At 37.0% G+C, this 22,894-nt stretch overlaps 1 protein-coding gene across 2 annotated transcripts in view; it reads left to right on the forward strand.

Annotated features, from left to right (window-relative positions):
- The first annotated feature begins 969 nt into the window (after window positions 1-969).
- Window positions 970-22,894, forward strand: part of LOC117417947 (VPS10 domain-containing receptor SorCS3-like) — a 112,798-nt gene continuing 90,873 nt past the window's right edge. For both annotated transcript variants that reach the window (XM_034030375.3, XM_034030376.3), the window contains exon 1: window positions 970-1,832. In XM_034030375.3, the coding sequence (XP_033886266.3) occupies window positions 1,122-1,832 (711 nt within the window). In that variant the 5' untranslated portion in view covers window positions 970-1,121. The remainder of the gene's footprint in view (window positions 1,833-22,894) is intronic.

Genomic DNA, 22,894 nt, shown 5'->3' on the forward strand with positions numbered 1-22,894 from the left:
ATAGGTGTCACCGGACCGGCTGTATCTTTAGCTTTGTAGCCAATATTTTAGACATTGCTTTAAAACATTAGGATGGGTAAACTTCGCATCTGGAAAGCACGAATCCCAAGCTCAAGAGCCTATGTTCAATGCAAATGTGTGGATAGCTTCCATACTAAACAGCTGAAGAAAGAGTTCACAATGCTCTGTCTTAGTCGTTACAGATATTATAGCCTGTATTTCACTATAACTTCCATAGGCATCTTTTTAGAAAAGAGAAAACTAAAACGTTTACTCCCCGCTCCTTAATCGTACTTAATATATATATTATCTGCTGCAGCTAGAAAGTGTGTAAGCAAGCAGCTAATGAGTATTCCTAATAAGATTGCAGCCGACAGACATTAACCATTTCACTGCCCACACCGAGTGCATTGTGAATACCATCTCTATACAATAAACAATAGCCTACCTAGTCATCATTCTAATCTGATTTTAACTGACTGCTGCTGTGTATCTGTGTTTTACTGTTATCTGTTATCAATACGCATGCAATATCTTAAAATAAATAAACACTACTGCTTACTGGAACAAATATCTAGTATCCACACATCTGTGCAATTTAGGGAGCTGTCTGGATTATTATTATTATTATTATTATTATTATTATTATTATTATTATTATTATTATTATTATTATTATTCGTGGTTTAGAGTAGCCTACATGTAGTCTATACAGTTGCTAGACTGTAACATTCGCCCTAAGTAATGCTTTGTAATTCGTTTCAAGCTGACAAAACTTGAATGAATAGGGGTATTTATTATTCGAAAGAAAATAGTACTAACCAAGCAATTATTCAAATGCAGCATCGATGCGCGGTTAGTTACAAAACTGCTCCTGCATTGTCTCTGCTGCGTCTCTCTCTCCCTCTCTCGTTTGGCAGCTTGGCTTCCCCTCAGCTCCTCCCCCGTGTGGTAGCTCACTTGATCAAATCCTTGAACGTGAACAGTTTCGCTGAAAAGCACTTTTTTAAAGCCAAGACTACAGCAGCAACGACAACACTCTCCCTAACTTCCAAGGAGTTGTGGGCTCCCTAAACGTTAAGTGGGAATTGCAAAGAATAAACCCCAATTCCTAGTAAGCGATGGAGAGGGGGGCTGGCTCCTGCCCAGGCTTGCACTCCGCTCTGTGGACCTGCTTTCTGATCTCCGCTTGTTTTCTGATTATTGCCAAGGGTGAGATAACTTGCACATCATGCCCATCGCCGGCGACACAGCACCGGAGGGGTCTGTTACTGGACCTGCAGATGGACGCGGGGAAGTCGGGGACAAGATTTCTAATGAAGCGTTTGGAAAGGTCTGTGGAGCCTTATTATTCTGGGCTAGGAGTTGCGGTTGCTTCGGGTGTTGGCGGGGATGTAAAGGCAATGGGCAGTGGCGTGATAATACCCCAGTCCATAGCAGAACCAGCTAGTTCCAAAGTGACAGGTCCTAGTATAGAAGAGGCCGGGGGCAAGGGAAATGTGGTCAGGGTGCGAGAGATGACCATGGATGTGGAGAAACCGGGTGATTCAGGGCAGAATGGTGGAGAAGCAATTTCAGATAGGGGCACATTTATACATACAGACGGCAAGAATGTGACATACGGTGACAAATTGCTGAGGGCAAAGCGGAGCAAATCCAGCACCCCAACACTGGACGGACAAAGACTAAGCAGAGCAGAGCTGAAATGGACCAGAGATGAAGGGACCAACTCCAAGCAGGAAGAGTTGAAACTTACCAGCACCACCTTCGCATTGACAGGGGATTCTGCTCATAACCAAGCCATGGTGCACTGGTCAGGACACAACAGCAGTGTAAGTTCAACCATTTGGTGCTGCACATAAATGTACTATTTCCATAGCATGGATCACTTCTGTTATCAATTCATGAAATACCTCATTTCATCGCAGTCGTTTTTCCTCTTGCAAAGTGCGTGTGTTTTCTTAACATCCTATTGAAACGACACACTACTGTACCTTAAAAAAAAAACATTATGTTGTTGCTGGCAGTTTGGAACTGGTGGTGGTTTATGCACTTTTTTTTACACCATTTTATATGGAAGCGTTCTGTGTTTGCTACACATATTGTGTGAGCGGCCAAGCAAAGCTTATTTATTGCAATATAGTTGGCTCTGATGGCGGTCCCTTTTCCAACTAATTCAACAATCAAATTATGCCCATTAACATCAGAATACTAGAATAATGCCAAATGCCATTTTTATAAACAGGACAGTTTGTCAGTATGCTTTAGCGAGATTCACTGGCAACTGATAAAATATATATTACAACGTGCACCTTCATATCATAAACTAAAAGTTGAAATACATTCTTTAAGTTTTCCATTCACGAAAACAAGGAATTCATTTATTTATTTTAAAACAGAACCATTTAAAATGCCCTTTATTGTACAGATTGGCTCTATTAAAAACCAACAATACTGCCCACTAACTTGTAAAAATCCTCCATTTTCCATTAAACTGTTTGATTGAAGAGCACTCGGTCTCCCAGTCTCAAGCCAGGTAATGGTCAAACAGGGAATAGAAAATGGGTAATGCGTTGTTGACCAATGACTGGTGTTTTAGCAATTATTGTCTGACTCATGAAAGCAATAGCCTTGTGTATGGGCTATCAAACTGATGCTGACAGACTTACATCTAATGCACTATCCTAATAAATGTACCAGACTAGTAATCAGTATTAAATGTTATATTGGTACGTTTTTTTAGACCCGCAACACACCAAAAAGCTTTCTCGCTTTTATTTTAAAAAGAGTAAGGAAGGACTAAAGGAGAAATGCATCAGTTAGCAAAAGCAGTCAAAAACGCACCTTTGATTGATTACCAATATTTTCTGACAAATAGATAATCGAGTATACAGTAAGACCGTTGCAAGTCAAACGTTAGAGTCCAGTCTTCTGCTGCATACTATAATGTTCACTAAGCTTGCTTAAACGTTTTCATATATTGACACAAAATGATTGGTTTATTGCTTTGTTAAAGGCGGCATTTAAAGACAAATCACTTTCGATTAAAACGAATGTTTAAGATTAATCATTTTAATTTTGTTTCTGTAATAATGTATCCCTTTATAACAAATGTATCCAAGTGGCTACTGGTATACAATTAAAAGCGTATTCCACGTCTCTGCAATGATTTCACAGGCATGATACTACATTAACGGTAATACACGCTTTTCAACAGACGTTTTGACTTTTGTAGCAATTCTACAATTTTACAGCAGCATAGTCCTAAAACAGCAGTAATTTGTTTCAAACACATTTTGAGTCATCTACAGAACGATTTCTGAAAAGCAAACCCGGAAGGTCAATTCTGACTGCTGTCCTGAGCAAATATAGTTGATTCTAATGATACATCCTCTTCGTTTTTAACGTTTCTTAAGCAGGAATGACGTAATTGCAATAAACAACATACACCGTGTAGTTCCCCTGTTCGTTATTGACGTGGTTTTTCATCGTAAATACACTGTTTTACCAAAAGGTGGAGCAGTTCGTTTTAACTGAACGGGCTGTAATCTCCCTCTTTAGTAACCTATGGATGATACTGAAGTAAGAGGAGTTGGTATTAGGGGATTTACAATACGAAGCGCTTTGCGAGAGAAATACCCCCAGCGCCCCTAAAACAATGTTCTGTTTCAATCCAATCTCAACTTGCCTGAGGAGGTCTGTCTTTACATTTTTGATATGAGCAAGAACAAACTCGTAGATTTGTCGGCCTACAGGTTTATTCCATGGAACTAGGGTTTTATACAGTTAACCCTACAGTATGATGTTTTATTTCTACAGTATGTTCCAATTTAAAGGATCATTTTTCAAGCACAAAATATACTACTAAAAACTGCAATGCAATGCAGTATTTTAAACATAGTAACACATTTGTAATATGGGTAGGGGAGACCGGGGTTGGTTGTCACACAGGTTGGTTGTCACAGTGCTCATAACTAGTATGACACTTGATGGTGCAGGCAGGTAACACTGAAATGTGTGTTCTATTGTCTGGAACTCAGCCATCATAATTTGAGGTCAATTCCATCTAATATAAAGGTGAGCACGTATTTCTTTTTTTTTCATACCCAAAGTAAAAAATGTATGTCTTGTTATTTATCTTATAATTCTTAGTAGTATTGTAGTTTGTTGGAACTGATGGCCACGTTAAATTGAACCAGATACTGGATATCTTTTGGTGTAAAAACAAAATCTTTAAGGTCTCCCAATAGGTTGTCACATGTAAATCCTATAGGAAGAAGTCTTGTATTTTTTACACCAACATATGGGATATGTCACCATATAATGCTTATTTAAGTTATTTACAGTTTGTCCTCTGGTTCTGTGGAGGCTGTGGTATTATTTTGTAGCATGAGTCAACATTTCAAATATATATAGGTCTATATTTTTTATGTTCACATAAAAAGTAAAAAAAAAACAAAAAAAAAAACGTTTTCTGTCATTGTACACAGTAGAAACTTTGTTATTTAAAAAAAAAAAAAAAGTTGCATTATTGTCTACTGTAAAACCAAGAAAATACACTGTGACACCCAACCCCATATCGTGTGACACCCAAACCCAGTATGGGGCAGGTTGTCACAGGTGACCGGCGCATATTCAACCATCTAAATATCATATTTGGAATAAAGTTATGCTGAAATAAAAAAAAAAAACATCAATTTGCACGTGAAGAGTTATTCTTCAATATAACGAGGAACAGAACCTCGCAGAATGCCACCAGATTGAGAAAAATAATAAAGAGTAAAAGTGTGACAACCAACCCCGGTCTCCCCTACGTGTTCTGCCAAAGTTTCCGTAATAATACTGCAATCCTTTTTGAAAGGGGCTACAATTAATAAAGTCAGTTTACCATAACTTTTGTGTTCTCATATATTTTCTGCCTACTTTCATAAAATATTATTTACAAAATGTAGCCGTCTTCACCTTTCGAGCAGTGAGTGTTGTCATGAGAAGAGAAAGCAGTCTCCACCAAGTCATGGTTTAGACAGCATGCTTCTTTCCTCCCACAGGCTACGGGTTTGCATGCTACTGTAATTGCTAGTCATTGAGAGTATATATCGTTTACCTTTCTCAGGCCAAACATGCACAAGACGATCAGAGTACAGTCCGTCTTTTTTTAAAGCTTACTTTTTTCTGTTTTAAATACGATGGTATTTTGTATTTTATAATAGTAATTGCTATTGATTGAATTGATGCCTGCAGTGGTTTTAATACATTTCACATTGCGTTTCTAGGAAATATTCAGAGTTTGCCATATTACAATAACAAGCTCAAATGAATGTGTTGCAATGATTTGGGGTTGCACTGTACTTTTCAAGCAAGATGTGTCGGTTTTTAAATGCATTCTTTTATTTCTTGAAAAATATTGTTGACAACATGGTTGTTGAATCAGGAAGGAATTCGAAATGGGAAATTATTAATGCAGTTTGAATAAAATGTACAGGAAAGGTTTCCGCCAAAAAAACTGTTATATATTTTTTTTATTACTACAATGTCTGTTCTTTTGAAATAGTTAATTAAAGATCAGTTTATGGATGTCTGGCTCCTGATTTACTGTTTTCCTGCTATTGAACAAACTCTGAAGGGGATTCATAATATGAATCGTCTGCCCAATAAATTTCAGAAATCCTACATTAAAAAAAACAAAAAACAATTGCCTGTCTTCTTGCCTTTCATGTGAAACGGCCTTATTAAATTGTTTTTCTATCTTCACTGAACTGTCACATTTGCACTGTGGGCTGCCTTATGTATTATGAGTTACCAATTTACTTCCAAAAATTCATTTGAAATGGTCTCACTCAGTTGTTGGCACATTAGCTCTCATTATACTTTATTTTAGGTTGCTTCTGTGGTGCGGCACTGATCTTCTCTGGGTGCTTAAAAAGAATCACAAGGCAGCAAGCCACACATGCATCAACCATTAGATTTGTGCTTTAGTCTCACAGGGAGCTTGCAGACCAAGCTTTGTTCCTGATGTAGCACTTTATTTTAATTGGATTTGTGATGTATTAATTGCTTGTGAATGGTGCGATGGACCCTGAAAGTCCTCTTTTTATCTATGAGGAATCAGGGAATAGAGTAGCTTTCCTGCACACCGCCATGCAAATGGATCTCTACGGCTGGCTGGAGGGACCACTCTCCTGGGTGAACAAGAAGATGGATTTAGCTGCCGTTCCCATCCAGTCATTGACCTCTCTTGTGTGACTGCTTTCAGCAAGGCCAATCAGTGTCAATAGTGATAGTGGTGTTGTGATGTCTTACAATAGGAAGCAGAGCCAACTCATTTAATATAGGGTTCCAAAGCTGTTGTAAGATGATATTGACCAGCCTGGCTGCAGTTGAATTGGTGACACAGGGGTTGCATCCTCAAGAGACACCTCCTCTTATTGCTTTGAAAGATTTAACAGTATACATCAAAGAAGACGGGGTTGATTTCATCAATTTATATCCCAACGTAATGTCTCCCCATGATTTTATTAGAGATTGTTACAGCACTGGAAAATCCCACTCTTTATGTTATATGATTGTATGAAAGCTGTTGCCAATACCTAGTCCTGCTCTAAGCATCCAGGAACATCTACTGTACCAGATACCAAAAGACCCCTTCCAACTTATCAATTACACTGCAAGGTTCTTTACTAAGAGCCCAAGGTTCAAATAGCAGCCATTGAGCACCATCTTTGAAAGGATAAACTGACAAGCCCTTTGTCTGTCTCTGTCTTTTCACATTTAGCTGCAGGGAGCTGAAACTCAATTAAATCTACGAGTATTGGGAAAGCAGTCCAACAGTACAGAGGTAAAAAAGCTCCAGAGACTTCTTGTATTAAAGAAAAATGGAGCTGTTTGTCATCAGCATCCAGTATGGCATCTAAAATCAGAGCTTCTAAGCACTGATGCATTTGCCTTGGTCAGCAACCCAAGATTAGAAAAGAATAATCTATTGTCAAATCAGAAACCAATTCAAATAAAAAAGCATTGAGTGGAATACAGGATATTCAACTAATATATGGCCCCAGAGAAGGCAGGTCAAAATATGTTATAAATCATAACATATGGGTTCCTGAGGGGCTCACTGTGTAAAAGCACGGTGGTGCAAAGTCGCTGGTCTTCACTTAGGATTCTGGAAGGAGCGTCACATTGGTGGATTCTAGACTCAAAAAAATGATGTTCCAGTATGTTCATTTAACAAGCACTGTTTATTATGTATATGCATTGTTGACACATTTAATTCCCTCAACTTACCCCCCTGCCCCCTTCTATAGACAAAACTGGTGCCTGTGGCAGTCATCTCCTTGTACCTACACTGTGTTTACTTCTTAAATGTGTTTTCAGCAGAAATCTGAACACACAGCAGGGCACAGTCTCGTCAAATACATTTTAAATAAGGGCATGGTCATTTCTGCCAGATTGAAATGTTGAAATATATTAGCTGTTGCAATGATAACATTCAGTTACTAAGCAAACACATTGTTTTGTTGAATTGCATTTTAATTATTGATGCCATTGTCAAGGATCTTAAGGATGCTCTGCTTAAGCATAATGATACAATGAGGAGCACAAAAACCAGGATGGCTTTACATAGAGTCTTCTGAATTATTAAAACAACCTGTCTGTAAAAGACCTGCAGTGCAGTGGACTGTATATCAAAAATATGGTGAAAGCTACCAGCACAGAATATTTGGTTGGTTTAACAGAAGAATGTATTATGTGCTGAAATTGTGTGTAAGGAATGATATGGTATAGGTTACAGACGATTAACTTGTTTATTTGAATACTCAATAATACATTTCGAGGTCAAACTTATTGCAAGAACTTCCAAATGATGTCCCTTAGTTTTTTATTATAATTATTATTATACGTTATAAGTTATTATTATTATTATTATTATTATTATTATTATTATTATTATTATTATTATTATTACGACGATGATGATGATGATGATGATGATGTTGAAAATGTGATACTTGTGCAGCAGGTCTTTCCTGTTTATTTCTTTGAGCTGTAATGTTTTAAAGATCCAGTATAATAATGTAACCTTTATTGTGTTGCACATGCATTGTTTTTCAATTCTAAACAATTCTACCTTTACCTGAACAAGCTGTGTTTTCCTGTTCTCTCGTTTTCCTATTTCGGAGAGACCTGCTTCCTCCTGGCTGACCTGAGCGAATCCTTCATGCATTTTCAATTTAGCTCCTGGCAATACAATTCCAACCATCAACGTTGGCCCTTTCAGGATCCAGCATTTGTCATTGGGTAATATACTGAGAGGAAATTTGAATTGATTGACAGACAGCGAATGCAGTTTTTTGTATGTAGCATTGACTGAACTGTAGTTGAACTTGTATGTCCTCTTGCCCCTCAAATCAGTGCTGGAGTTTCGTTAGAATGCTGCTATGGCTAGATTTCACTCAGTTTACAGGTATGCACATGTGGTTCTTGGTAGCATAAAAATGTTAATTGGAGTTATACTTAATTTCAGTCATAAAAAAAAGAAAAACGTGAAATGTGGCATCTGAGATCATATAACCAGGTATTTAGAATTTGCTTAGAAATAGGAAGCTAAAGTTGAACTTGAAAAGTAAGCCTTTAAGTTCAAAATTAGCAAGATTCTTTAAATTCAACCTTCTGCTTAGCAATGGAATGGAATCAATTGCTGTATAACCTTTAACAAAAGTAATACAGTTACATAAAGCATATAATATTACTATGTGTTTGCTATCAAATGATTTCCAGAATGTTAATGATCTGCTTGTTATTGGTGTACATAAGTCTGCTTATGTGTCTATTCTGTGGTGCATAGCAAAGAGATATTGCAGGCTTGGATTATTAACATTTTAGTGTTTTCCGTGGTTATGAAGAGAAATGTTCCTCACACTCCATGCCTTGTTGTATGTGTGGCTGTGAAGAGCATTTAATAATGAATCCTTCCCACCTTAATTATCTGACAACTTTCATATAGCCTGGCAAATCAATAAACGCTTGCTTATCGCTGTATAATACAAGCCAACCTTTTCAACAAGTCAATTACATTTCAGACAGGGCTGCTTTGAGAATTGAAATCCACTTAGATCCATATATTTGTTCTTTGTTAGCATTTTCTCTGTTCAGTAATTAATGGAAGTCTCTCTAAGTGAGTATAATCTCCAAAAATATGTTTTTCAAGATCTTCTCACAAAATCAGTATATTTTATTTATTTATTTATTTATTTATTGATTGCATTTATATAGCGCTTTTTATACAAAAGAATCGCAAAGCACTGCACAGTACATAGCAGAAAAAAAGAACAAACCACAATACATTTGTATAGCATGTCACACATACAACTGCCACAATCAGACCATTTAACATATTTAAATAACAGTATACACATAATAATACAAAAGCAGCAATTTTAAAGTTACATTAAATATACCATGAAATATATCCAGCACTAGCAGTCACACATTTAACATATGCTTAGCATATAAAACTAGTACTAGCTCTGCCATGAAAATATATAACCTATTACTGATTACATATTGATTTAATTGACAGCTTCAAGCCACCAAAGCAATTATATGGACACGCGTTGCCTTCTCTACCTGTACTTATACATGTCACATCTATATGCTGTGCTGCATGAATTAGAAATGGATAGGACTGCCCCATAAAAGGGCCAATTGAGAATTCATTTATTATCAGAAAGAGGAAACCTGAGGTCAATATTAGTATCTAAGGTGGCAGCGTGCCTTCATAAGCTTACAGTAAGTTACTTTTGGCATAAGCCTTTTCTAAACACTAGAGGGAGTCTTGCGATTAAGAAACACGTTGAAAAAAGAGGAGAAACCTATGCTTTTTGTAGAAGCGTGTCTTGCTGTTAGCTTGTCGAACTTCCCATTTTATCTTCTGGGAGTATTCTCAACAGATTAACACAATTATCATTTTTTTTTTTTTTTTTTTTAAAGAACAATGAAGTGCTTATATTTGTTTCACAATCATTTTTATACAACTTCATTTGAAAACTGTGTTTCCTATACGTTTAAAGTTTGTGTGGTTTTGAGTGTGTGTCCTATATGTTTAAAGTTTGTGTGGTTTTGAGTGTGTGTCCTATATGTTTAAAGTTTGTGTGGTTTTGAGTGTGTATGCAGGAGATGGTTTAACAGTGCATATAGATATAGTGCAGACGGGTACTTCAAGTGTTGCATATTCTGGTGTCTGGCTTTTACATGTGTGATAAAGCTTGCTAAGGACCTTCTTTAGTATATGTTAATATTTGGAGGTATATGGAGGCTGTCATTTTAACATCTAGAGAACTGCTTATATAATTGTAATGAAACTTGCATTTTTAATCTGTGGGGTGTACCCGTCCTGTCTGTCTGTCTAACTGCCTCTGTCTAATATTCCATAACCGTAATCTGGGAGGATCATATGAATGCAATATCTCTGGATGTGAAGGAGCTAGAGATTTCTGTTTGAACATCCTGCTCTTCAACATATTGATGAATCGTGCTGGCTTATGTGCTCCTTTAAATTGAAATGAAAGTGCATTAACCCAAGATACATCATTGAGAGTAGTTAGACTGCAGTGTAAGTTCGCTGAAAAAATGCATAATGTTAACATTCCTGAAGTACTGAACAATGCAATGGCAATTAAAGACCTGGGCAGGAGTATAGCTTAACATCGCTAGCATTGCATTCTTTAAAGCCAGTCTGGGAACAGAACGATAACAAAACAGTACTGAACCACCCTCCTGCTACCAGCTGTCTGAACCAAAGGGAACAATCAGAAAGAAGTGGAGACAAGCTGGCAAGAGGCTGATGAATACATTTTAAACATTTGAATACACTGGGGCCTGGGAGCATCAATGCTTGCTCTGCTGCTCTGCAACAGTGTGGCAGAGGTTATCCAATGGTGTGTGAATTGTTCCATCAGGAAACAGATGGAGCTCACCAACTCAGATTCTTCTGAACCTAGTAATCTCTTTAATATCAATAGTGATCTTGAGGGGCAATTACCGTTTCAGGTTTGAAAAATCTTTTTAAAAAATTCAATGAATATATAAATATACTTTTAGAATAAACCTGGTACCTCATAAAATGATCTATAACAAAGCAGAGGAGCTGTTTTTTTCATTTGAAAAGCAACATATTCCTTGTTTCTTTCTGTTTTTGATCCAGTTTCTACCTAATTCAAACTTTAAAACGAATGTCACGTTGCTATTTACTCTGTTTAAACGGTGTGGTACTATATTCTATACTTGTCATGAAAAGCAGCACAGTGGACAGGCACTACATTTCATTGTTATTTAGAAGCAGGCCTCGTGGGTTTGAATTTAACTGCTGGGCTCCCTTAGTGGAGACAAACTTCTACAGCAAAAAGATGAGATGTGTGTGTGTGTGTGTGTGTGTTTAGATGGGGACTGTATCTGTGTGTCGCTGAGAGTCACACAATTGAACAGCAATACGTATCACCACAGTGCTCATTAGGTGGGATCTAATGAAGGACTTGCAGTCTCGTCCCACAATGCTTTTTACAATCCTCAAATCATCACGTAATGTACACTCCAGTGGTCTTTATTGCTCAAATAAGTGACAATCCTCCATTCTGCTACACGCCTTTTCAGTCCAAGGTTTATATACATGTCTAGTTTCCTGTGTAACTTCCTTGGGGAGTCCCAATTGATGTTGTTTTATCACAATCTCCTGCTGATGGAAGTAAACCAGTGGTGTAGTCGAGGGTATACGCAGGTAAACGGTGTTTACCCTCTTCTAATTTGGGCAATATAGAATTTACCCACTTCTCACATAAGGGATACAGAGTTTACTAGTAATATGCAAATACTGGGTTAAAGATATTTTAACAGTGAACGTCTACGTTGTGTTGCTGCACACGAGACTGACAGCTGAGAGCTCTCAGTCAGAACTAATGCGCGAGCAGGGGGGCGTGACCACTGGACTGCGTGTTCTGTTCGTTTATGCTGTTTGAGTGTGCTCTGTGATTGGTTGTTATGTTCTGTTAATGTTCTGTTGTTAGGCGCACTGGACCTACAGGGCTTTATCCTTCAGGGCTGTAGCCTTCATCCTAGCCCGCATTCCTATTTGTAGTCATGTCTTTTATGCACACACACAATGTGCCTATTTGGCCAGTAAGGGGTCATTCATTACAAGTCATCGGTGAATTTCAGACATATAAAATCGCCAAAATGTTTCGATTATCCTGTATTACCAACATCCTTTTAGAATCCTTGTCAGGGTCATTAAAATCCAATAATGCCCGCCTGTGGCAATGTGCCCCGCCCCTGTGTACAGTTGTGTGTTCAGGGCGAAGGAACGGGAGAGAGTGAGGAGATAACCAATAGTGAAGCAATTGCTACGTAGTACGTGTTTGTTTAGTGTTCGTCCCTGTGTGTCAGTCTGTTCGTTTTGTTTGTCTATTTATTTTGGCGTAAGTGCCGTGTCCTGTTTTGTGTTTAAACCCTTTTTATTTTGCAATAAACCTTCTGAACGCTACCATTGCGTTTCAGTTTCACTCACCACTACTGTCTGTCTGTGTTACTTCCAGTTTCTGGTCTGACGTCACCCACTGCAGCCGTCTTTGTGACACCGCCCCATTTGAATACGCAAGAAAAGTCAATGTGTCATTTTTTTTTTGCTTAGCAATGGGCTTAACAATCACGAACCTTGTTCTAAACAAACCCAACATGGCGTCGTCAGTGGTTGGTTTGAAGTTCGACATTCATTTGATATTCGCAACCATGTCGCCTAGATGTTTCAAACCAGCTTTAAATGTGAAGCTGAGCGGTTAACCTTTCCTTTAACTGTAAATCCTAGAAATAATTTGTGAAATCTTGCAATGTAATATTTTAATGACGGTGCTTCTGTTATTGTTTTATTTTCTGTAAATATTAGGCTACCTTTTTATTTGTGTTAGTTTTTTTGTACACATGAGAGACATGGAATGACTTCTTTAAGAAGGCTAAAAATGTTGTTTGTTGTTGTTGTCATTCATGTTAAGATATATATATATATATATATATATATATATATATATATATATATATATATATATATATATATATATATATATATAAATATATAAATATATATAAATATATGCTTCAATATTTGACGTAGTTGAGATATTGCATAACTTATCTGTGTTTCCAGGTTTTTATTGTGACTCCTCTTCATCTCGAAGGTTCACCGTAGAGGAGTGGTGGCGTGTGTCATCTAGACCGTCTCCCTTTATGAACTTCACTGCATTGTGGTATCTGTGGGTCTGAACAGCTGAGCTGAATTGTTCACATGCAAATAGAAATAATTAATGACAATAAAATGTCAGTACAGTAATTTAAGGCTTTTGGTGTAGCACACAGAAATGAAGCGAAAAATGTCATGGTTGAATTAATAGTGTGGTGCCCAGCATGATACCTTGAGGACCACTTATTGATTCAGCTTGATGCTACGGTACAGATTTAAAGATCTTCAGCTAACTGTTTTCAATGTCACACAGCTACCACATAGCTTGCTCAGCTTGTCGTCAGTCTAGGCTCAGAAGAGGCTCAATAGATAAGATAAACCATTTCTATAACCTCTTAGCCTGCTTGACGCTCCTTGGAAAAGCCATGTGGGGAGACGTGTCACTGCACACACTGCTGTTGCGGGGCTTGGGATGCTGAGAGAGGTCCAAGTGAACAGTACATGATGCTTAGAGACATGCTTTGCAGAAAATCAGGAACGCTTTCACACCAACCATGTAATTAATCAATGATCTGGTCTGACACCACACTTGTTTAACTTTTCTTGGAAGCTGCTAGTGGTTCACCAAGGTTGTCCTTTTTTATACAAATGAGGTGAAGATAAAAAAGTTATTTGCTTTTAATTAAGAATAAGGGTTCCAGGATGTCTTTGGCAGCTGACACAGTTTGCCTGGAATTTAATTAATGTTCTCTACACCAAGAGGAGTACAATTACTTGGATGGCTTTTTCATATTGTATATATTATAGATAAATGGAGGTTATTAGCTCACCGTGTACTAATTATACCATACACAAACTGGGAGCTGGCTGTGATATTTACTGAGATTTATTTTAACCTAGCATTGTTGTCCTAAAAATCGTAATCCTCAATTAACAATGGGCAACATTTTAATGACATGGCCTTATTGCGTTTAGTGAACAAGAGATAAACTCATAGGCAGTAATACGAATTCAAGTGAGGAAACAATGCATTAGTTAAATGAGTTAACGATATATGTCAAACATGCAGTTTGCAACAAATGGACCGCAAAGCAAAGTTGGCTGCTTAAAGATATAACACTAGACACCCTTCACTTATTATAACTAACGGAAACAAGTGTGTATCCAGGAACTACCAATAAACATTCAAAAGTGCGGTTTCTTTAACTAGCATTGTACCGCTTGTTCTCTGCATCTGTGACATTGACAAATCCTTAACGATGATTAATTGATTTTCTCATATGTTCCACTATACGATTTGCACTGATAGGGCACACTATAGTGAAGGACCCTTACGCACTGCATGTAGAGTTTGCTGTCGCTGTGGCATGCATCACACAACAAGGGGAAATGTAGCAACGTGGTGCGCTCTGAAGGTGATGTTAAAAACAGTAACCAATTCAATTAAATAAAAACTGCTGATGTGTGTTGCTGTAATGTCAGGTTTTGATACACAGGTGGCTGATATTCTCCATAACATTTCCTTTGTCTTATCCAATATTTTGAAGTCTTTATTATTATTTGTTTTTATTTATTTAAGAAGATCAATTGCATTTTCTAGCTGACCAATCATGCTACCAATATCATTTATTTTGATAAAACTAACTTAATTAAACATTGAAAACCTGGATTGTTCTGCCCCACGGCATTCTTCAAATACATAATCCATTAATATGTGACAACTGTCATATTGTTAAGTCAACCAACATGTTCATATTTACATATGGATACCAACATGCCAAAGTGAATCCATGTTGTAATTCTGTATTTACTGATTATATATCAGGCATACATTTTCAAAGCAGTATTAATTGGTCCACTAAGTGTGGGGTTAAAATCCTGGCAGCATCAACATCATGTTTTTTATTTATTGTCTGGGGCACTTTGCTCTCCCCTACTAAAAAAAACAAACATCTGTAGAAAAGGTTGCCAGCTGGGAAAATATATTCAGAATTGTTAAGTATAAAGAATAACCTATAATCTATTTGAAATAGTAATTACAAATGGGCATTCGCAACCTTTCTTTAAATTGTATAAAGCATGTATTGCTGTATATTCAAGCATGACCGTCTTTAATAATCAATCTGCAGGCTGGCACAAAAAGCAGCCCTTTATTTACAACTTCTATACCATTTCTTTAAAAAATGTACCTGAATATTTCATACTGTGAATACAGAACACACCACAATCTTTTTCCAAGTTCAAATATACGTAGAAAGAAAAGGTAAAACCAATATGGGGATTTAGGCAAGATTAGACAATTATTAATTATTAGTTGAAGCAGTTTTTTTTTAATTTAACTATTTGAGCTCACTGAATATTATTAAAGTTAAACTTTGTGTGCATAGTTGGGAAGACAACATTGAATTATTCTAGATCGATTGGATACATACCCTTGTGACAGCAGCTTCTACCATACTTTCAAGTGTTTCCATTTGTTTTCTTTTTCTCCCTACAAAAGCCATTACTTTATTCAAACTTCTTTCCCTTTTATATTGAATATCCAAGGCTCGTTAATAAGGCTTTGGCAAGCAAAACAATCTTAGAACTCAGCTGAGTGGCTCGAATCTCACGAGACTGTGATTAGAGGCTCAGCAAGAACGGGGCACAGATCTCCCTGCGACTGTAATGAAGGGATGCTAGTCTTGCTTCTCTGAAACAGTAATAAATAATCATTCTCAGGGGCGCCCTGAGGCTGTCATCCAGATTAACAATCCTCAAGCTCTGCCCTTGATAATTGGCATCAGCTGATGTTTTGAAATATGGTAGCTGGTTAACAGTAAAAGACTGAACGCAGTTTTCTGTTGAAGAGTTTTAGCATCATTTGCTTCAGAGTGTTCTTTTGTGTGCTAAAGTTTATACAGTTATGGTTCAGCTATGAGGAGAGAGGGGCTTTTATTTTAAGGAAAGCATTACTCTGCTGGGTATTTTAAGGCTTGCTGGAACTGGACTAGTCTCAGTACCCCACTGATGTATAAAAAAGGAATAAAGCTTTATGACTGTAAATTCAACAGATAGTGCTCTGTTGTGTGACAGATGTACTGCTATAATGGGCAGCAGTGTGGAGTAGTGGTTAGGGCTCTGGATTCTTGACCGGAGGGTCGTGGGTTCAATCCCTGGTAAGGAACACTGCTGCTGTACCCTTGTATTATTTGTTGGACACATGTGTCCCTTGTACCTTAAAGGATTAAACACTGTAACTGTGGTTAACCTGGTAAATATAGATTAATCAAATAAATCCTTTAGTTACATTCTAATCTATGGACAGTGGAAAACAGATTTTAGGGAACTACTCTTTGATTCCAGTAACTTATAGTCTGACAAGATAAAACAATAAGTACATTGTATTCAAAATAGCTAGAAGCACACCCAGAGGAACCCATAAAAACCTGTATGAGCAGGCTAAAAATAAAATAAACATAGGAGACAAATGACTGCAGATGAATCCAAGCATACAGCTTATACACTGGGAGTGTGATCTAAGAGGTGAACTCATTTAATAATACTGCTGTAAGATAAACACATACATATTGGAGAAGAGAGGAGGGGGAGAGAGAGCCAGGGAAATTAATTTATTCAGTTAAGATGTAAGGCACAAAGATAAAATACATTTTTTAAATGATAACGGTATATTAGAAATGAGGAAGAAAGGGACCTGGAGCCTAGCGTGACTCCCAGAAGTCTAAAGCACTTAGATGCTTAAAATAATACCTGATCAGCTAATAAACAAAATCTATGCATTTATATAAAATGTAAACTTTCATGTGGATGCTGCAATTTGTCCAGCACATTATTTTTAATTGTACAGACTTTTCCAAGCGGGAGACCATGACTGGGGACTTCAATGCTACATTATGAACGTGAGCTCACATCAGCATCCCCACTGGGGATTCATATCCCACGTCAAGATGCCCAGATCTAATTCACACACATTCGGACAGAGCTGCTTATACAATTGTGATGCAACTTGCTAAGGATGCACCATGCCCATGATGTGATTAAGGTGGATTTGTGTTCTGATGATTGTCATTCATCATACTGCCCGGTGGCTCTCATTCTGTTTTTGTAGATGTGGTGTGTGTGTGTGTATGTGTGTGTGTGTGTGTATGCCACCTGTTTTTATTTGGGCCCTTGTGGGATATAAAAGATGCAAAGTAATGATTTAGAAATGTGAGTACATGCTAATTATCCAGGAATGTGTGCCTGCATAACCCTTTCATTTATGGCACAAGTAAAGGCACGATGCATCTTGATAGGTGATAAAAAAAAGATTAGACTGTAGATACTAGTCAGGGAAAGTAAAAGAAAACATTTAGACCAATAAACCCACAGCCTTGTCAGCTGCCATTATAGCAGCCTGATATAAAATCTGATAATCTTCTATTGTATGCAGTACAGTAGGTTTCAAAAGAAATTCATTAAACCAGGGCTGCTGCGGGGGGAGGGGGGCAGCAGCTGTGCTTCATAAAGTGCTTTGAAACAATTCTAGCTCATAGGCTTCCATAAAGTATGTTTTACAAAAAAATGTATTCGTATTCGAAGCTGTATTTTTTGAGCAAATACAAACAGTGAACCCCATTTGCCATTTGTGATGTGAAATGGGATTTTTAAAAATATCCATTCCATTTAAAGGACCCACTGATCCTCGATCAATTCCCAAATCCAAACGATTGCTTTTTTAGGGAATAGATATAGAATTGTCATGGCCTTACTTCTTTCTTATCTGTGGGCACAAAAAAAGCTGGTGCTGAACTGGGAAGATGGCCAGCTATATGAAGACTGTATTTAAAAGGCTGCTTTTTATTTAAACTAATGGTTCAATTCATTGATTGAAGGTGTAATTTCAGTACAATTGTACAAAAATGTTAGTTGTAACGTTACTGTAAAATACAACTAAAAAGCAGTAGTTCTCAGCTAAGTCTTAAAAAAGACCATTGTTATCTCCCACTAGTGTTGCATATCCACAGAGAGCTAGTGTATAGATGGGCTTGTGTACTGTGCATACTGCACATGTTACACTTTGGAGTTTTGCATATATCTTGAGATCAGCTGGTCCAATTGTGATGAAACTTGCTAATTACTTTATTTGGCACACTCTAGCCAACCTAAACAGAACACCTAATGCATACCGATTCTGATTTGGGACTCCACACAAACGTCTCCTTCTTCCTTTCTAGTAGGTGCCTTCAAATCTGGGCTGGATGCTCTGGTTGATGAAGTATTACCAGAAACACAATCCATCAAATTACAGTTCCTTCTTCATTAATAACAAGCAATATCTTAATGTTAATGTATTCTGCTCACATGCTTGTAATAAAGAATGTGATATACAATATGCATTCAAAATCTCTCCGTGAGAGCTGTCTCTCCGGATCTATACTGAGTTTTCCAAGTAGAAATAATTTATAATGAATATTTCAAATGCTTGCTTTTTACCTTCACTGAACAGGAATGTTTTCTAGCAATTTTACCTTCTATGATGATATTAAAACAAATAATAATAATAATAATAATAATAATAATAATAATAATAATAATTATTATTATTATTATTATTATTATTATTATTATTATTATTATTACACACATGCACATAATTGTATAGAACTTCCATTTTGTTTGTCCGTGGCCAAGATGTTTTTTTTTTTTAAATGTCCGTCACACTTGACATGGTGTTGACCCCTGGTCATGCCCATATCTACTGCGCACTGCATTGTGGGTAGGAATCTTCAAGAACAGTGTACCTGAACATGGGTGCAGAAATTACAAAGCATGAAGCTTTGGACTTAAATATTGAGTAGGTGGCAACCATGTCTACTTAGCATGGACAGTCAGCTCCTCATTTTAACCTCCCCGTGTTCCCCAGTCACCCCTATCAGCTATTAGAATTTACCACGAGGAAGAGCTGGGATGTCCTTCGTTTTTTTGTTTTGCTTTAAAATTTGATTCAGAAGAAATTTCTATCAAAAGTAATAATAATACCAAATAATAACAATGAAAAGTCCCTACTATTCACATTTGAAAGATTGTCAGCTTTGAACCAATCCCACAGTAATGCACACCTTTAACCCCAGCTGCCATTATAGGTCTTTATAACACCCTTATACTATCAATAGGGTAGTGGGTACAGTCCCTGGAATATAATACTACTATATCACTACAGACTCAAGTCCTCATAGAGCCCCCTAAATAGCACATATAGTATGTTATAACTATATTTTGGTTAGTAATTAAAAATGTGCTTTTACAAAGCCATTACAGAATATGATTAAAAAATAAATAAATAATAATCCTTTAGCATCCTTTACAAGGTCAAAGCTTTGAGAAGCACTGTTTCCAAGATGTTGAAGCATGAAGAAAAGTACTAACAGCTTTGCCTAGGGCCAACTTCAACCTTTTTTTTCACACAGACAGGAGATTTCTCTGTATTACTTGTAGTTTATCAGCCCCTTAGGAAAATATATTAACAGCAAGCATCCCACTTTGAGCTTGCCTAAGTAAAAGGGGAGGCGTACATAAAGGGATTAACATTATTTTTTTTAATAATATAAAACAAGAAACAAATTATTAATTAACTAATTAACAGTGCTTCGTTTTTTGATAAAATAATACTATTTCAAAGCATAATCTGTTTTTAGCCTTATGGATGGTGCTTATTTGAACTAAAGAGTAAAGTTATAATAAACTTTGTGTTATTATGAGAGTGATTCTACTTTACAAACCAAAGAAACCCTTTCCTTTATTTCACTGTATCTTTTCAGCAATTAAGTTCAGCAGTAAAATTCCATACTTACCTAGCCAGGCTTAGCACCAGATGATGTTTAATTTGACTGGCATTCTTTAAAGAAATCTCTATAAGAACATGGGCTTTTCAAACTTAAGCTGAACTTTCATGTCTGGCAATAAACTCATAAAACAAAACACCACCAAAATGTTTTACATTTGAAAACCTAAGTGTATCAGAGAGTTATTTGTTACTCTTATATGATAGCAATATACACATATAATAATGAAAAATGAGGGTGCTAAGTACCTCCATATATACATTCTCGTCTTAGTCTAAGAACTCACCTAAACAACATTCCAAAGCTACACTTCTGTTACACAAGACTTCTTCAGGGCCTACTAATGATAGCTGCCTCAAATCACCCTGAAGACATATATTCCTGTCTAGTAATAATACCAACTACCCTATATTCTGGATAACATTGGTTAATTACATTAAAACTAACATTCTTAATGTGGTTACCTGTAGTTGTTTGTATTGGTGTTTTCCAAAATATATTTTATTTATTTATTTATTGCATTTATATAGCGCTTTTTATACAAAAGTATCGCAAAGCACTGTACAGTACATAGCAGAAAAAAAGAACAAACCACAATACATTTGTATAGCGTGTCAATATCCAACTGCCACAATCGGACCATTTAAATAACATATTTAAATAACAGTATACACGTAATACAAAAGCAGCAATTTGAAAGTTACATTAAAACCCACTAAGATAAGAGCATGATCAAGGAGGGAGCTGCCACTATGACTGCCCGTGCCGCTCTGTGGACAAACTCTAAACCCTTTAACAAAGCTCAAATAAAAAGGTCCTGAACAAACATTAATAACTAGGATGTATTACCCATTAATAATGCAAATAAAAGATTCCATGTGTTTAATGCACAGACCATCCTGTTAAATGTAGATGCCCCAAACTTTCCAGTAAAAAAGTTTTATCTTCTTGCACACATTTAAGACCCCAGCCAGCATTAATCCCTGAAGACAGAGTCAGGAGTTTTAATTTTAATATTGAAAAGCAAAGTTTGCAAAGCTAAAGATTGACATGGTGTATAGTGGAGGCGATGCTTAAGGTTTCAATAAGGTATTGGAATCGGGTCTATGATTCCTCTAAAATGAGAAATTATATCTAGCAAAGCTGCAGACAGGGACTAATCTAAGAACGCCAGTGGCCACCTCAAAATTACAATCGTCTTCCAAAAATGAATTTAGCTTGTTCCATTGCCACCAACGCTAGGCACCATAAACTACATTTTATGCCCATGGCATTCTAGCCAGAATATCTATTGAATTATCCATTTATAACAGAAGGGGGGGGGGGGGGGGGTGTCTGTCACCTGGCTAACGGCAGAAGCTTGTGCAGTGAGCTGTCCTGCTTGATTTGTCTAAATTCCACATTTCACAGTGCCATGAATGACCAGGACAGTGGTGCCTTTGTTGCTATGCTGTCCACTCAAATGAGCATAATGACATCTCAGCAGAGCTGCAATATTTTTGATGTGTACATGTGTTTGGTAGGCAGGGCTCTGTGTGCGCGTGTGTGTGTGTGTGTGCGTGTGCGTGTGTGTGTGTGTGTGTGTGTGTGTGCGTGTGTGTGTGTGTGTGCATACGTGCGTGCGTGTGTGTGTGTTTGCTTGTTTGCTACAAGAAACAGGTTTAGTCGTTTGGGGGGTTACACTATTATTTCTGTTAGGTTTGCTTCTTGTAAACTCTATAATGAGCGTGTATACAAGCATTTTTAAAAGCAAGGGCAATGAATCTTTCTTCTTGCAGCTTCTGAAAGGGATTGTCTGTATTTTATCCATACGCTTGTGTGTATTTTGAAACAGGATTTGAAAGTTGGCTTTTCCTCCTTGAGACATTTAGAAATGTGCCCAACTGGAAAGTGAAATAGATACTGTAAGTGGAAAGCATTCTGTCTTCCAAAACCCCACTCCTTTTTTTAAATACTGCATTTCTTCCTACCACTTAGACTAATATGGTATGGAATGTTTTGCCCTTTGAGAGTAGAACTTTATGTCTGTGAAGTTAGAATAAATTGAATAACTAACATAAAGTGGGCCTGTAAATTGCAGAACCAATATAAAGATACCATGGCTGTGGCTCCCATTTGCCTCGTAATGGCATTCCTCTCTCACTTTCATTCTAGTTATAAGGCCTCATAACTAATACGGCGCCAGAGTTTCGCATTATTAAGGGAGAGCAGAGCACTGTATCTTACTTTAACAGAAGAAAACACTAGACAGACTAATGGGGTTGAGATTGGCCTGTCTCTCTCGTTTGTAAGTTAATACCACAAAAGTGCTATGCAATGTGTTAACGCAAGTACATTTATAATAGTATAACCATGTATCATTCCTATGCAAGTCAACACGAGTGTTCAGAAACAAAAGTTAACATTTAACAGGTTTGGAAAAAACAAATCTGAATTCAGCTGAACCCAATTAGCTAGAATAAGAAACAATAAAAGTACTATCTGCAGTATTATACAGGCATGCAGTATTATACAGAAAGGCACTGTGCTGACTTTCCTATTATACAGACATGTGCAATTAATCAATTGTGCCTGTTAGTTAGAAAAAGGGAGAAGAGTTACGTTTTGAAACACTGCATTATAAAATTAAGTGGCAAATGGATTAGCAGAGTGAACAGGCTTAAAAGTCAAAATGATTAAGGTATTAATATACTTTGTGGATATCCTTTTACATTATTGTGGCTTTGGACTCAGGCCCAGCTGTGGTGAGGGGAATGCGTTGAGAAATATGATTCCTCTGCATTAATACAGAGCTTTTAGCTTGTGAAAATGATTGATACCCTATATAAAAAGGACACAACTATAATGA

Source organism: Acipenser ruthenus, chromosome 13 (assembly GCF_902713425.1).
Source record: "Acipenser ruthenus chromosome 13, fAciRut3.2 maternal haplotype, whole genome shotgun sequence".
Lineage (NCBI taxonomy): Eukaryota > Metazoa > Chordata > Actinopteri > Acipenseriformes > Acipenseridae > Acipenser > Acipenser ruthenus.